At 39.2% G+C, this 14,826-nt stretch overlaps 1 protein-coding gene across 1 annotated transcript in view; it reads right to left on the bottom strand.

The window, feature by feature from the left end:
• Window positions 1-14,826, bottom strand: part of FBXO16 (F-box protein 16) — a 51,773-nt gene that overhangs the window by 13,704 nt on the left and 23,243 nt on the right. Inside the window, exons 4-6 of the mRNA XM_005683582.3 lie at window positions 13,632-13,838; window positions 8,292-8,456; window positions 1,463-1,695 (exon numbers count right to left, since the gene is read on the bottom strand). Coding sequence (XP_005683639.2) covers window positions 1,463-1,695; window positions 8,292-8,456; window positions 13,632-13,838 — 605 coding nt within the window. The remainder of the gene's footprint in view (window positions 1-1,462; window positions 1,696-8,291; window positions 8,457-13,631; window positions 13,839-14,826) is intronic.

Genomic DNA, 14,826 nt, shown 5'->3' with positions numbered 1-14,826 from the left:
CCTCCTTTATGATTTTTTAAATGTAAGGACATTTTAAAAAATAGTTACCTATCCATAGGATTCCCCTGTGATCCAATTAGGAACACAAAACAGTATTGGAGACTTCTCCAGATACACTTTGTTTTGTATATTTGACATTGGAACCATCTCAAAATTATGAAATAAAGGAAAAAAAAAATTTCCAAAAATCTAAAAACAGCTGGTGGTATTACCCCACACAAAGGAATAACTTCATGGGACTTTAACATAGTCATTTGTTTGAATAGCCTTAGTAGAACATATCCTAAGGACAAAAACATAGGCAAAGACATCTTAAACTGTTTTCAGTAATCTTATTGTTTGTATTAACATTAATATTTGTTTTTTTAAAATGCTTGCATATAATAGGATAAAGTATGGATCCACATTATTATTATTATGAGTATATACCCCCAGGCTAAAGGCAAAATGAACCAGAAACAAACATTGAATTCTAGTTAGCAAATTTGTTTTGACAGTGACAGGAGTTAGCAATTCAGAAATTACTTCCAGAATTTGTTAAGTAAATATATTCTCTGTGTGTATACTTCATATATTTTTTATACAAAATTATGCTGTACTATGCTTAGTCGCTCAGTCATCTCCAACTCTTTGCGACCCCATGGACTGTAGCCCGCCAGCCTCCTCTGTCCATGAGGATTCTCCAGGCAAGAATACTGGAGTGGGTTACCGCGCCCTCCTGCAGGGGATCTTCTCAACCCAGGGATGGAACCCAGGTCTCCCACATTGTAGGTGGGTTCTAAGCGACCAGTAAAGCCCATACAAAATTATGTATGTACGTATATAATCAAATGTATATATAATATAATCATATATAATCATAATCATCTATATAATATAATCATGTATTATATATAATCATATAATATATAATCAATCAAATATATATATGTATATCAATGTCACAGAAGGGAGGTGCAAATACGGAAAAGGAAAAGACTATAATGAACCCTATGGTGCTGGATTGGAATCTGAGGTATTAAAATATTAAAAGAAGCTGTAAGGAAAGCATTACAGCTACAAAATGCAAACAAATCCTAAAGAAAAGATAAAATTTACCAATAAAGGTTCATTGACTTTCAATCACTTTTTGCTTCTTGGGGCTTCCCTGGTGGCTCAGCAGTAAAGAATCCACCTGCAATGCAGCAGAGGCAGTTGATCCCTGGGTTGGGAAGATCCCCTGGAGAAGAGAATGGCTACCCACTCCAGTGTTCTTGCCTGGAGAGTCCCCATGGACAGAGGAGCCTGGTGGGCTGCAGTCCATGGGGTTGCACAGAGTCTGACATGACTCAGCGACTAAACCACCACCACCAGTGAAAAGCATTTGTATTTCACAGTAGCTTCTGTTTTCATCTTTTCGTAGACCAAAGAGCCAGTAAATTGTTTCTAAAAGGAAAGAAGTGGAGAAAGGCACAGTTCTTACCCTTGCCAGCTGTGTTCAATAGGGTCACAGTTGTCCAGGTAATTGAAGCGAATGATATCAGTTGGATGCTTGTCAGAAGACCTCCAGGGTGGGAGTTCTTTCTCCCCTGGGTGGTTCTTCTTTCTTAAAGAGGAAGAGGATCGGAAAGCAGATGAAGGAGACATCTTTCCCCCTGGAGAACTGCTTCTAATGGGTTGAACATCTGCGATCACAAACCCATCTTTTGGAGGTGTCTAGAAGGAGAAAATTATTTCTGTTCTCAAAACACTATAATAAAAACAAAAGCAAAACAAAGAACATGGACTTCCCTGGTAGTCTAGTGATTAAGAATCTGCCTGCCAACGCAGGGGACACTGGTTCAATCCCTGGTCCAGGAAGATTCCACCTGCCCATGTGCCACAACCACTGAGCCAGAGATCTAGAGTCCATGCTCTGCCACAAGAGAAGCCATCGCAATAAGGATTCTGAGCATGGAAGGTAGAGAACAGCCCCTGCTCTCTGCAACTAGTGAATGCCCAAGGGCAGTAACAAAAACCCTTTGCAACCAAAAATGAATAAATAAATAAATGCTTTAAGAAAATCATCATTATCATCCTCACCATGATGGCATTGATATGGAAGCAGTGATTACAGCAGCCACCAACCCAGAGGTACTTGTATATGCCAGGCACTGTCTCAGGAAGTATTCCTGCATTATTATTACTTTTTGAGGGGGGTTATACACTGAGGTATGCGGGATCTTAGTTCCCCCTACCAGGAATCGAACCTGCACCCCTTACGTTGGAAGCATGGAGTCTTAACCACTGGACCACCAGGAAATTCCCCTTTTTACATTACTTTATTTAACCTTCATAATAACTTTAAAAGGTAATCATAACTACTTCCATTTTATAGAAGAGAAAACTGAAGGTAGGATAAACTGATTAATTTTTCCACTACTACTATTAAGACATAAGCAGTAAGACACAGTCAGAATTTGAATCCGGGACTCTCCAGCTTCAAGCTCACACAATGAACTTCTCTATCCTGTATTGACACCTCTCCTACCATATCATTATACAGTTATTCGACAACTGCAGTTAATTTGTTCATAAAAATATACATTCTTAAAACCAGTACCCTGTCCTACCTATCTCAAACACAGAGACAGTTTCCATTATGCAGGTGTAAACTATAGATTTTATCAGTTATCAAACCTTCAGCCATTTCCGTAGAATTGGGAAATGAAAGTCTATTTTTTTTGAAAGTCTATTTTTTAATTGCCCAAAATAAAAGTTTGTTTTTTTGTGCGTATAAAATTTTTAAGGGTTTTTATGCAGTTGCAGCCTAAGGGAAGAGGTACTGCTATGTTGAGAAGCCATTAAAGCCTTAATTTTTGTTCTTTAAGAGATTAGGGAAGCTTTGCTCAGTAAATTGGTTTGCTTAAATTGTTTGTGAAAATTTAAAAATTCCCCAAGTTCCTGCAAGCAGAATCAGTTTCTTATCCTTGTTTCAACTGCTCTTTGTACATATTTCTATTACAGGATAGTACTTTGTATTCAATGTGGTAACTAACTGTCTGTGTCCCTGGCCATAGACTGCTGCTAAGTCGCTTCAGTCGTGTCCGACTCTGTGCAACCCCATAGGCGGCAGCCCACCAGCTCCCCACTCCCTGGGATTCTCCAGGCAAGAACACTGGAATGGGTTGCCATCTCCTTCTCCATAGACTAGGCTCCCAGAAAGTGGGGTTCAGACCATTGTACTCTTAGCACCTGGCACATAACAGTATTTAATAAATATTTATTGATTTAGTGAGTTGTTGCAAGTAGTAGAGTAAAAAGACATTTTACGTTTATATAATTGATGGCTCATTACTAGATTAGTATTTAATGTTTTGTGCAAATCCTGGAGGAGGGCATAGAAACCCATTCCAGTATTCTTGCCAGGAGAATCCCCACGGACAGAGGAGCCTGGTGAGTCCATGGGGTTGAAGAGTCGGACACGACTGAGCAACTAAGGACAGCACAGTGCAGATCTCACTTAAAATGGACATTCAAGGAGTTCCCTGGTGGTCCAGTGGTTAGGATTCTACACTTTCACTACTGAGAGCAGGAGTTCAATCCCTGGTCAGGGAACTAAGATCCCAAGTCACATGCGGTGGCCAAAAAATAAAACAAATAAGATGGACATTCATTTCATTTTTCTGAGTTTATATTGAATGAAATCTATTTTTGCTGGAAGAGTCTCATTTAACACCACTAGTAATAAAGAATACATGATAATAAAAAAGCAGTTTCAAAAATAAAAATAAAATAAAAAATAAAAATAAAAAAGCAGTTTCAGGGAATAAAATTTAGTAATGAATGCTAGTAACTATATATATAAATAAACATCATTCATTTTGAAAAGTACAAAATATTGACCCATTAACAAAACAGATAATAATGAAAACTGATGACTTTTCTGTTAAGTAAACAAAAAATGTATTACCTTTACTCAAAGCCTTTTGAGACTTTTTAATTGCAAATGTTGAAAAAATTTTAAATGCTTTTGTTTGCATATATTGAAATGACCATATATCTTTTCTATTTTATTCTGTGAATTACATGGACTGATTTTTTAATATTATGCCAACCTTACTCTCCCTGGATACATCCCACTTGGTCATCATGTATTATTCTTTTTTTATATATTACTGGGTTTAATTTGCCAATTTTTTCTTTGACAGAAAAACTGAAATTTACTATAACAAGTTCAGTTCAGTTCAGTCGCTCAGTCGTGTCCGACTCTTCGCAACCCCATGAATCGCAGCACTCCAGGCCTCCCTGTCCATCACCAACTCCCGGAGTTCACTCAGACTCATGTCCATCGAATCCATGATGCCATCCAGCCATCTCATCCTCTGTCGTCCCCTTCTCTTCCTGCCCCCAATCCCTCCCAGCATCAGAGTCTTTTCCAATGAGTCAACTCTTCTCATGAGGTGGCCAAAGTACTGGAGTTTCAGCTTCAGCATCATTCCTTCCAAAGAAATCCCAGGGCTGATCTCCTTCAGAACGGACTGGTTGGATCTCCTTGCAGTCCAAGGGACTCTCAAGAGTCTTCTCCCACACCACAGTTCAAAAGCATCAATTCTTCGGTGCTCAGCTTTCTTCACAGTCCAACTCTTACATCCATACATCACCAATGGAAAAACCATAGCCTTGACTAGACGGACTTTAGTCGGCAAAGTAATGTCTCTGCTTTTCAATATGCTATTTAGGTTGGTCATAACTTTTCTTCCAAGGAGTAGACGTCTTTTAATTTCATGGCTGCAGTCATCATCTGCAGTGATTTTGGAGCCCCAAAAAATAAAATCTGACACTGTTTCCACTGTTTCCCCATCTATTTCCCATGAAGTGATGGGACCAGATGCCATGATCTTCGTTTTCTGAATGTTGAGCTTTAAGCCAACTTTTTCACTCTCCACTTTCACTTTCATCAAGAGGCTTTTTAGTTCCTCTTCACTTTCTGCCATAAGGGTGGTGTCATCTGCATATCTGAGGTTATTGATATTTCTCCCGGCAATCTTGATTCCAGCTTGTGCTTCTTCCAGTCCAGTGTTTCTCATGATGTACACTGCATTTAAGTTAAATAGGCAGGGTGACAATATACAGCCTTGACGTACTCCTTTTCCTATTTGGAACCAGTCTGTTGTTCCATGTCCAGTTCTAACTGTTGCTTCTTGACGGGCATACAGATTTCTCAAGAGGCAGGTCAGGTTGTCTGGTATTCCCATCTCTTTCAGAATTTTCCACAGTTTATTGTGATCCACACAGTCAAAGGCTTTGGCATAGTCAATAAAGCAGAAATAGATGTTTTTCTGGAACTCTCTTGCTTTTTTGATGATCCAGCGGATGTTGGCAATTTGATCTCTGGTTCCTCTGCCTTTTCTAAAACCAGCTTGAACATCAAGAAGTTCACGGTTCACGTATTACTGAAGCCTGGCTTGGAGAATTTCGAGCATTACTTTACTAGCATGTGAGATGAGTGCAATTGTGCGGTAGTTTGAGCATTCTTTGGCATTGCCTTCTTTGGAATTGGAATGAAAACTGACCTTTTCCAGTCCTGTGGCCACTGCTGAGTTTTCCAAATTTGCTGGCATATTGAGTGCAGCACTTTCACAGCATCATCTTTCAGGATTTGAAACAGCTCCACTGGAATGCCATCATCTCCACTAGTTTTGTTTGTAGGGATGCTTTCTAAGGCCCACTTGACTTCACATTCCAGGATGTCTGGCTCTAGATGGGTGATCACACCATCATGATTATCTGGGTCGTGAAGATCTTTTTTGTACAGTTCTTCTGTATATTCTTGCCACCTCTTCTTAATATCTTCTGCTTCTGTTAGGTCCATACCATTTCTGTCCTTTATCAAGCCCATCTTTGCATGAAATGTTCCCTTGGTATATCTAATTTTCTTGAAGAGATCTCTAGTCTTTCCCATTCTGTTCTTTTCCTCTATTTCTTTGCATTGATCGCTGAAGAAGGCTTTCTTATCTCTTCTTGCTATTCTCTGGAACTCTGCATTCAGATGCTTATATCTTTCCTTTTCTCCTTTGCTTTTCGCCTTTCTTCTTTTCACAGCTATTTGTAAGGCCTCTCCAGACAGCCATTTTGCTTTTTTGCATTTCTTTTCCATGGGGATGGTCTTGATCCCTGTCTCCTGCACAATGTCACGAACCTCATTCCATAGTTCATCAGGCACTGTATATATCAGATCTAGTCCCTTAAATCTATTTCTCACTTCCACTCTATAATCATAAGGGATTTGATTGAGGTCATACCTGAATGGTCTAGTGGTTTTCCCTACTTTCTTCAATTTAAGTCTGAATTTGGCAATAAGGAGCTCATGATCTGAGCCACAGTCAGCTCCTGGTCTTGTTTTTGTTGACTGTATAGAGCTTCTCCATCTTTGGCTGTGAGGAATATAATCAATCTGATTTTGGTGTTGACCATCTGGAGATGTCCACGTGTAGAGTCTTCTCTTGTGTTGTTGGAAGAGGGTGTTTGCTCTGACCAGTGCATTTTCTTGGCAAAACTCTATTAGTCTTTGCCCTGCTTCATTCCTCATTCCAAGGCCAAATTTGCCTATTACTCCAGGTGTTTCTTGACTTCGTACTTTTGCATTCTAGTCCCCTATAGTGAAAAGGACATCTTTTTTGGGTGTTAGTTCTAAAAGGTCTTGTAGGTCTTCATAGAACCGTTCAACTTCAGGTTCTTCAGCATTACCGGTTGGGGCATAGACTTGGATTACTGTGATATTGAATGGTTTGCCTTGGAAATGAACAGAGATCATTAAGTACTTCCTAAAGAAACTAAAGACTAAGCAACAATGTGTCAGTTTTCTTATATGAGAACTATTCATTATTTTAAAATATGTGTGTGTTAGTTGCTCAGTCATGCCTGACTCTTTATGATCCCATGGACTGTGGCCCACCAGGCTCCTCCAACCATGGAGATCCTCCAGGCAAGAATGCTGGAGTGGGTTGCCATTCTCTTCTCCACGGGATCTTCCTGACCTGGGGCTCAAACCTGCATCTCCTGCATTGCAGGTGGATTCCTTACCATCTGAGCCACCAGAGAAGTGCATAAATAGTTTCTGGAAAAAGAGTTATTGTTGAAGACCAAGTATTAAAATCAGTATTATGTACAGTACTCAAAACCATTTTTCATTCTACAACTTGGTGAATCACTTTTCTCTCCTCTGCCCCAGAACAGCCCACGCTTCAGCTATGAAGCCTATGAGTGACGTTGAATGAGAGTTAAGGAAAGCCTTATGATAAAAGGAGTCATAGCTATTGTAATTTTTAAAATAACTCTTCCACCACTGCACTTAAAATTTTTCTTTTTAAAAGAAATTCTCATGAAGAACAGCCATCATTGAAATCAGAAAGACCGCTTTCATCATTGTAATTATAACAGTATTAATTATGCAGTTCATTACTGTATGAAATGTAGAGGGTTTCTACTTCAAGTAAACACAATAAAATGAAATGTAAATGAGCATGTTAAGAACAAACTATTCGTATTTCAAAAGCATTCTTCAATTCAAAAAGGACTCACTGCAGCTTTTCTATGTAAAAACAATCCCTGTGGTTTCAAAAATAATTAAAAATTTTAATTTACACATAATTTTCAGGAACTCTTCTATTATACAAAATGATGCACAACTCTGCATGTATATAGATCATGCTATAAAGAAAAAGTTCATAAAAATTTCCCATAAGTTATCTAATTAACTGTGACTGTAAGAATGAACATAAACATTGGTTATAATGTGTAGAAAACCACTAGAAAAATTTATGCTCATATTATTTACTGTTTACGATTCTATGTAAGGACTTTACATTGCTAGTTTCTAAAGTAAAAAGAATTTTAATATGCCCATTATGCCCTTTCCTAATTACTAATTTATTACAAAACTTTTCTTTATAAATGATAGAAACATAAACTTCAGTTTGCCTGGTAGAATCACAGAAAACTTGAATTAGTTAAGTAAAATTTGATGACCCATAGGTAATAAATACTGCACATTACCCACAGAATCCCAGTGTCAGAATTGTGTACTGTAGGCGTCAGAGACACAGAAATCCAGGAATCCGGAGAGAATGAGGAGCTCCAAGTCCTAACCTAGGTGGAACTGTGGTTTGTGTCAGACGACTTTCAACTAACATGGATATCTTGAAAAGAGCTGTCAAGTTCTTTGAACAAGGGAATTTTGTAGTCTTGAACCAAAGGCCTTCCCCAGCTTAGTTCCAGAATTCCTAAGTAGCTGATGTTAGTAATTCTGTTGCTTCTTTTCTGAAACTTACCTTGGGCTTGGTAACATGGAGTTCTTTCACCATTTGAATATAATGCTTCTTCCATACACCCTGCTCATAGGGGGTTGGGGAGAAATTGATGTACCAGTTAAACCGTAAACATTTTAGCATCCAGAGCTGATCCAGTTCAGTTAAATTCTTCCAATGCCAGCTCACCTGGAAAAACAACGTTAAAAAACTAGTCAGTTTACATGTCCACTTTCTCTAGGTTTTGAGCCGTCACCCTGGTACTGAGAGAACTTCTTTTTTTTTTTCTGGAGTGGGTTGCCGTGCCCTCCTCCAGGGGGATCCTCCTGACCCAGGGATCGAACCCACTTCTCTGTGTTTCCTGCACTGCAGGCGGGTTCTTTACCGCTGAACCACTGGGGAAGCCCATGAATGAATCAGAACAAACATAATTTTAACTAGATAAACCAGGGCTGCAAATCAGAGCTAGTCTCTTTTTGGTCCTTCTCCAAATCACAGCTAAGTTACCTCCTACCTGAAGTGCTTCCTAACCAGGCAGGAGGATTTTTTTTTTTAAATTATTTATTTATTTATTTTAATTGGAGGATAATTACTTTACAACATTATGATGGTTTTGCCATACATTGGCCATAGGTATACTTGTGTCCCCTCCAACCTGAACAGCACTTCCACCTCCCTCCCCATCCCATCCCTCCAGGTTCTCACAGAGCACTGGCTTTGGGTACCCCTTTTTCTTTTTTTTTCTTTTTAATGTTAATTCAGACAGAATCCAAGTCAACTAACACTTATCGAGCATCTATTAACCATCCTCATCACAACCTGAAGGGCAGTATAATTAATATCGTCCCCTTGCAAATGCGGAAACTGAGCTTTAGATAAGCCTTTGGAACTTCCTAAAGCTCTCTGGAAGTCTGTATGAAAGTTATATGAAGGCTACAGAAACTCCGGTTGGTACATTGCTTATTTTTTTCATGATATGCTTCTGTTTTCCCTCCATTTTTATGATTTAACTAAATATAAATTTTATAAAGGGAACACAATGACTAATACTATATTGGTGTGTCCTAAATAGCCTTCAAGATTCAATAGAGCATTAAGTATTTATCCTGGGGACTTCCCTGGTGGTCTAGCGGCTAAGATTCTATGCTTTCAGTGCAGGGGGCCAGGGTTTGATCCCTGGTTAGGGAACTGGATCCCACGTGCTGCAACTGACACCTGGTGCAGCCAAATAAATTTTTTTTAAAGTATTCTGTACATTCCATTTTCATAGGATTATGGTTAATCCTACACATCCAGCAAATGGTGGAGGTGACCCTAGTATGTGTCAGTTCAGTTCAGTTCAGTCGCTCAGTCATGTCCGACTCTTTGCTAGTATGTGTAGTAGTGTTTAAAATAATTTATTCCAGGTTTTAAATAAGTCTTAGTAGAAACTAGGGTCAAGTCCATACATAAAGTTGAGACTAGGCATTCCATGTCTCTTATCAGGAATTGCAGAGATGACAGCTAATCTTCACATTCATTTCATCCTTGGAAAACTGGCCTCTTTTTCAAGGTTAACTCAATAATAAACAATGTTTCAGTGCCCCCCAAAGGAGCAGAACATTCTGTAATGGGACTCGCTACCCATCCATCTGTTTATCTGTTTCTCTTCCTCCCTCCTTCCATCCATTGTGTATGGAGTTCTGATTACATCCAGGATTAGTTTATGGGCTGAAGATAAGACATGTAGGGGAGAGAGAAGCAGAAAGAGGCACAATTAGGAGAAACAGTAGGTTCAGGATCTAGATGGAGGAAAAGGCTTAAAGGATCTGATACTGCAGGCAGAAACAGAGATCATAACCACTTTGTGCAACCCAGAATGAAACTACACTGCCCTTAATCCTCCTATGGTTAGTTAATTTAATCAAGATGTGGAGTTTGGGAGGGAGGGGATGGGGAGAAAGTTTTTCTCAATTCTCACCCTTTTTCTCTTTTGACTTAGATCTGGTTTAGACCTGGGTAGTTAAGTTGGGGTTCTCCCGCTGCACTGGGAGTACATAAATTTTTGCTTTGTTTTTGATTTTTGCTGCTTTTTGTTTGTTTAAAACTAAACACGAGTGAGGAAAGTTGAGGGTAGGTAAGAGCTTTCAAAACTGTAAGACAACCCCCACCACATTTGTAAACAGCTGAAAGCTCATCTTGGTGCAATGACTTTATTGTTTACTTTAAATCTAGCTAAAAAACAATTTGGAGAAGGAAATGGCAATCCATTCCAGTGTTCTTGCCTGGAGAATCCCAGGGACGGGGGAGCCTGGTGGGCTGCCGTCTATGGGGTCGCAGAGTCGGACACAACTGAAGCGACTTAGCAGCAAAGAACAATTGCTTCACAGTCAGTTCTGGGAATAAAATACGATGCTGAAATCTACCAAGATTGACATATGGTACACAAAGATGATAAGATTATCTATTTCATATCACATCTCCCTGGAATGATAACATTCTCATTGTGAAAAACATGGACAATTCTGAGAAACTTGAAGAAAAACAATACCCAGAACCCTGTCAATCAGAGACGACCAAATATTACTAACAAGTTCGTAGAGTTATTTTCCTTTCTGTTTTTCAGGCATATATGAAAGCAAAATTGGAAAACTGCATGCAATTTAAAATCATGCTTTCTTCATTTTACACATAATAAGCATCTCTGTTCTTCCAAAACATGCTTTCTAATAACTGCCTAATAATTCATTATATGGCTGAATGATACTCTATTACTGGGCATTTAAAACACTATGCTTTTTTTTTAAACAAATTGTTTCATTTTTAGAATAAGTAATATGTGTACATCAATACTAAATACAAAGATACCAGGGGGTACATGGTAAAAAAAAAAGTAAAAAAAAAAAAAATCTCTCTCATCCTTGTCATCTAGCCACTCATTTCCCTCCCTGAATGTAACCATTGTGACTGGCTTCTTGTGTGCCATTCCAGAAGGTTAACAAATATGGGTACATTCTTTTATTCTTTCCGAAATGGTAGGCCAATTCTGCACCTTTGTTTTTTTATTGATGATATATTGTGGAGATGGTTGCAACCAGTCTGCTATTAGCAGACATTTCCATTGTTCCCAACCTTTTGCTACTACAGACAATGATGCAGTATTCTCATATAGACATAAATTTTGCATGTGTTGAAGTACAGGGATCTGACAAATTCCAAGAAGTGGAACTACTGGCCAAAGGTAATCTTATTTTTTTTTAATTAAAATTTTTTTTAACATTTTTAGCCATGTCTCATGGCATGCTGGAGAAGGCAATGGCAACCCACTCCAGTACTCTTGCCTGGAGAATCCCATGGACGGAAGAGCCTGGTGGGCTGCCGTCTATGGGGTCGCACAGAGTCGGACACGACTGAAGCGACTTAGCAGCAGCAGCAGCAGCATGGCCTGCGGGATCTCAGTTCCCCGACGAGGGATCAAACTCACACCCTTGGTAGTGAAAGCACAGAGTCCCAACCACTGGATCGCCAGGGAATGTCCAGGAATCTTCATTTAAAAACTGAACACTACCAAATTGCTCTCCTTGGTGTTTGCATCAATTTATCTCCCAACAACATATGAAGGTGCTTGTTTCCCCACACCCCCAACAATATAAAATATTATCATTAAAAAAGAAACTAAAAGAAGAAAAAAAAGAAACTCAATCCCTCTGAGTCACAAAAGATGGCATGAAAACGAGGCTAAGCATTTTACCTATTTTAGAAAGATCTGCTTTTCTTTTTGTGAACTATTTGTTCACTTCCTTTGCGCATTTTTCTGCTAGGCTTTCATTTCTTTTTCTTCTTAATGTAGATTTATAGTCATTCTTTAAAAAATAAGAAAATTACCCCTTTGCTGGCAATATGTTTTTTCCCCTGTTTATCTTAAATTTTTTTTTTTTGGCCAAACTGCAGCAGCTTGTGGGTTCTTAGTCTCCCGGCCAGGGGTTGAACCTGAGCCCTCATCAGTGAAAGCACTGAATCCTAACCACTACCAGGGAATTCCCACCTGTTTACTGTTTCTATTTATTTACAGTTTTCTTCTCTATGGAGAAAATTTTAATTTTTATAATCACAACTTAAAATCTTGCTTTCTCTATTTATAAAGCATATATAAGATATACACAAAATACATAAAATAAATAAAGCAAGATTTTAAGTTATACATTTTCTTTTGAGGCTCTGAATATTCTAGATTACTCACAAAGGCTTCCTTCCCTGCTGCTGCTGCTAAGTCGCTTCAGTCGTGTCCGACTCTGTGCTACCCCATAGACGGCAGCCCACCAGGCTCTCCCGTCCCTGGGATTCTCCAGGCAAGAATACTGGAGTGGGCTGCCATTTCCTTTTCCAATGCATGAAAGTGAAAAGTGAAAGTGAAGTCGCTCAGTCGTGTCCGATTCTTAGCGACCCTATGGACCGCAGCCTACCAGGCTCCTCCGTCCATGGGATTTTCCAGGCAAGAGTACTGGAGTGGGGTGCCATTGCCTTCTCCGCTTCCTTCCCTAGGTTTCCTTTAATTACATTTTTTTCCCCGTTAGTCATGCCTGGTGGCTTACAGGATCTTAGTTCCCTAAACAGGGATTGAACTTCTGCCCTCAGCAGTGAAAGAGCAGAGACTTAACCAATGGACCACCAGGGAATTCCCTCTTTTGAGTACGAAATGGTTTCCTATAATTTCATATCAATCTTTTATCCTTCTAGAATTTTTTTCCAGCTAATTTGCCTGATTGTCCCAACACCAATTATTAAATAAGTCATCTATCTTACTTCATTCATTAAAATTTTTTTTCATTTTATTAATTTTAAGAACTAAAATTACCATGTGAATGCACAGTAACAGATAATTTCTGGTCTTCCCAGACTATGAAAAGAAATCAACAAAATGACTATCAATTTTATATCTTAAAAAATATACTTGAATACACCATGGAATTACTTGTAAGAAAATAATGGTCAGATGCTTTTTCAACCTGTGAGCGCATCTGCCCACTCTGAACTCCTTCAGTCTCACAAGCTTTTGTATTTATCACATTAGCACCTTATGTCGCGCTTTTCTATTTATGAATGGCCTGCACGCTACACTTTAAGGTTGTACTATGGTCCTCTGCTGATGAACCATTATATACAAGTGTATACATTTCCCCAACTGGCTAATACTGTCTTACAGACACTTAGTGATGGCTTACTTTTTCTCCCCTTTGAGCACTAAATGCACAGCCAGACACAAAGAGATGGGGGCTAATTCAAACTGCACAAACTGAACACAGTGAGCGTCTTGTCAGTGCTTGGTTTTGTATACATGCTTTCTTTTTTCCCCTCAAGTTTCAGTGTTTTCTAGGCTATCTGTACCTGTGCACAACGACAAAGGCTTCGGGGGTCCAGGAAAGAAAAGATATATAAAGATAACACCCTTGGGAGCTTAGTAGTAAAATCCAGAGCTTCTGCTGGAATTTTCTCCTGAAGCTTTCGACAGCAGAACTTTTGCTGTGACAAGGAGCAGCGTTCTAACAGGCTTGTCAGGATTCTTCTCCTCTGAGTGTCCGTCCATTTGTCAAACTGGAAAAAAAAGAGCAAAGCAGAACAAAAAAAAAAAGCTCCAGGTTTAGTCTGACACCAGAGACGCATTATGAAAGAGATAAAGAACTGCATAGTAAGTGAGTTTAGTAACTTATTCCTGACGAATTACATGCATTTCTTTCCCTAACAAGTACACCCCACGTTTTGCCACCTACCTATTCTTTCTCACATTTGTGTGTGTGAGCCCAAGCAAGGCCGGTGTGGACATAGACGTGCACTTGACCTTAAAACTTGGAGTTACAGAAAAATTTCGGAGCTGGTCATAGTCATAAACTGAGAATATATATAGACTTGTAAAATATAGATCTTCTTTAACTTCTGATGGGGCTATATCCCAATTAATCCATCATAAGTTGAATATATCATAAATTAAAAACGCATGTAATACACTTAACCTACCAAACATCCTAGCTTAGCCCAGTCTACCTTAATGTGCTCAGAACACTTACATGAACCTTGCTGCTTGTTGCTGTTGTTAAGCCGCTCAGTCATGTTCAACTGTTTCGCGACCCTATGAACTGTTGCCCACCAGACTCCTGTCTCCATGGAATTCTCCAGGCAAGAATACTGGAGTGGGTTGCCATGCCCTCCTCCATGGGATCTTCCTGACCCAGGGATCAAACCTGAGTCTCCTGCATTGACAGGGGTATTCTTTATCACTGGGCCACTAGGAAAGCCCTCACATGAACCTACAGTTGGGCAAAATCATCTACCACAAAGCCTATTTTATAATAAAGTGTTAACTAGTTCATGTAATTTATTAACTACTACACCTGGTTTTTCCAGTGGTCATCTATGGATGTGAGAGTTGGACTGTGAAGAAAGCTGAGAGCCAAAGAACTGATGCTTTTGAACTGTGGTGTTGGAGAAGACTCTTGAGAGTCCCTTGGACTGCAAGGAGATCCAACCAGTCCATCCTAAAGGACATCAGCCCTGGGATTTCTTTGGAAGGAATGATGCTAAAGCT

Source organism: Capra hircus, chromosome 8 (genome assembly GCF_001704415.2).
Source record: "Capra hircus breed San Clemente chromosome 8, ASM170441v1, whole genome shotgun sequence".
NCBI classification, from domain to species: domain Eukaryota; kingdom Metazoa; phylum Chordata; class Mammalia; order Artiodactyla; family Bovidae; genus Capra; species Capra hircus.
The sequence above is the reverse complement of the archived record's forward strand: the minus strand, read 5'-3'. Positions and strand labels throughout refer to the sequence as shown.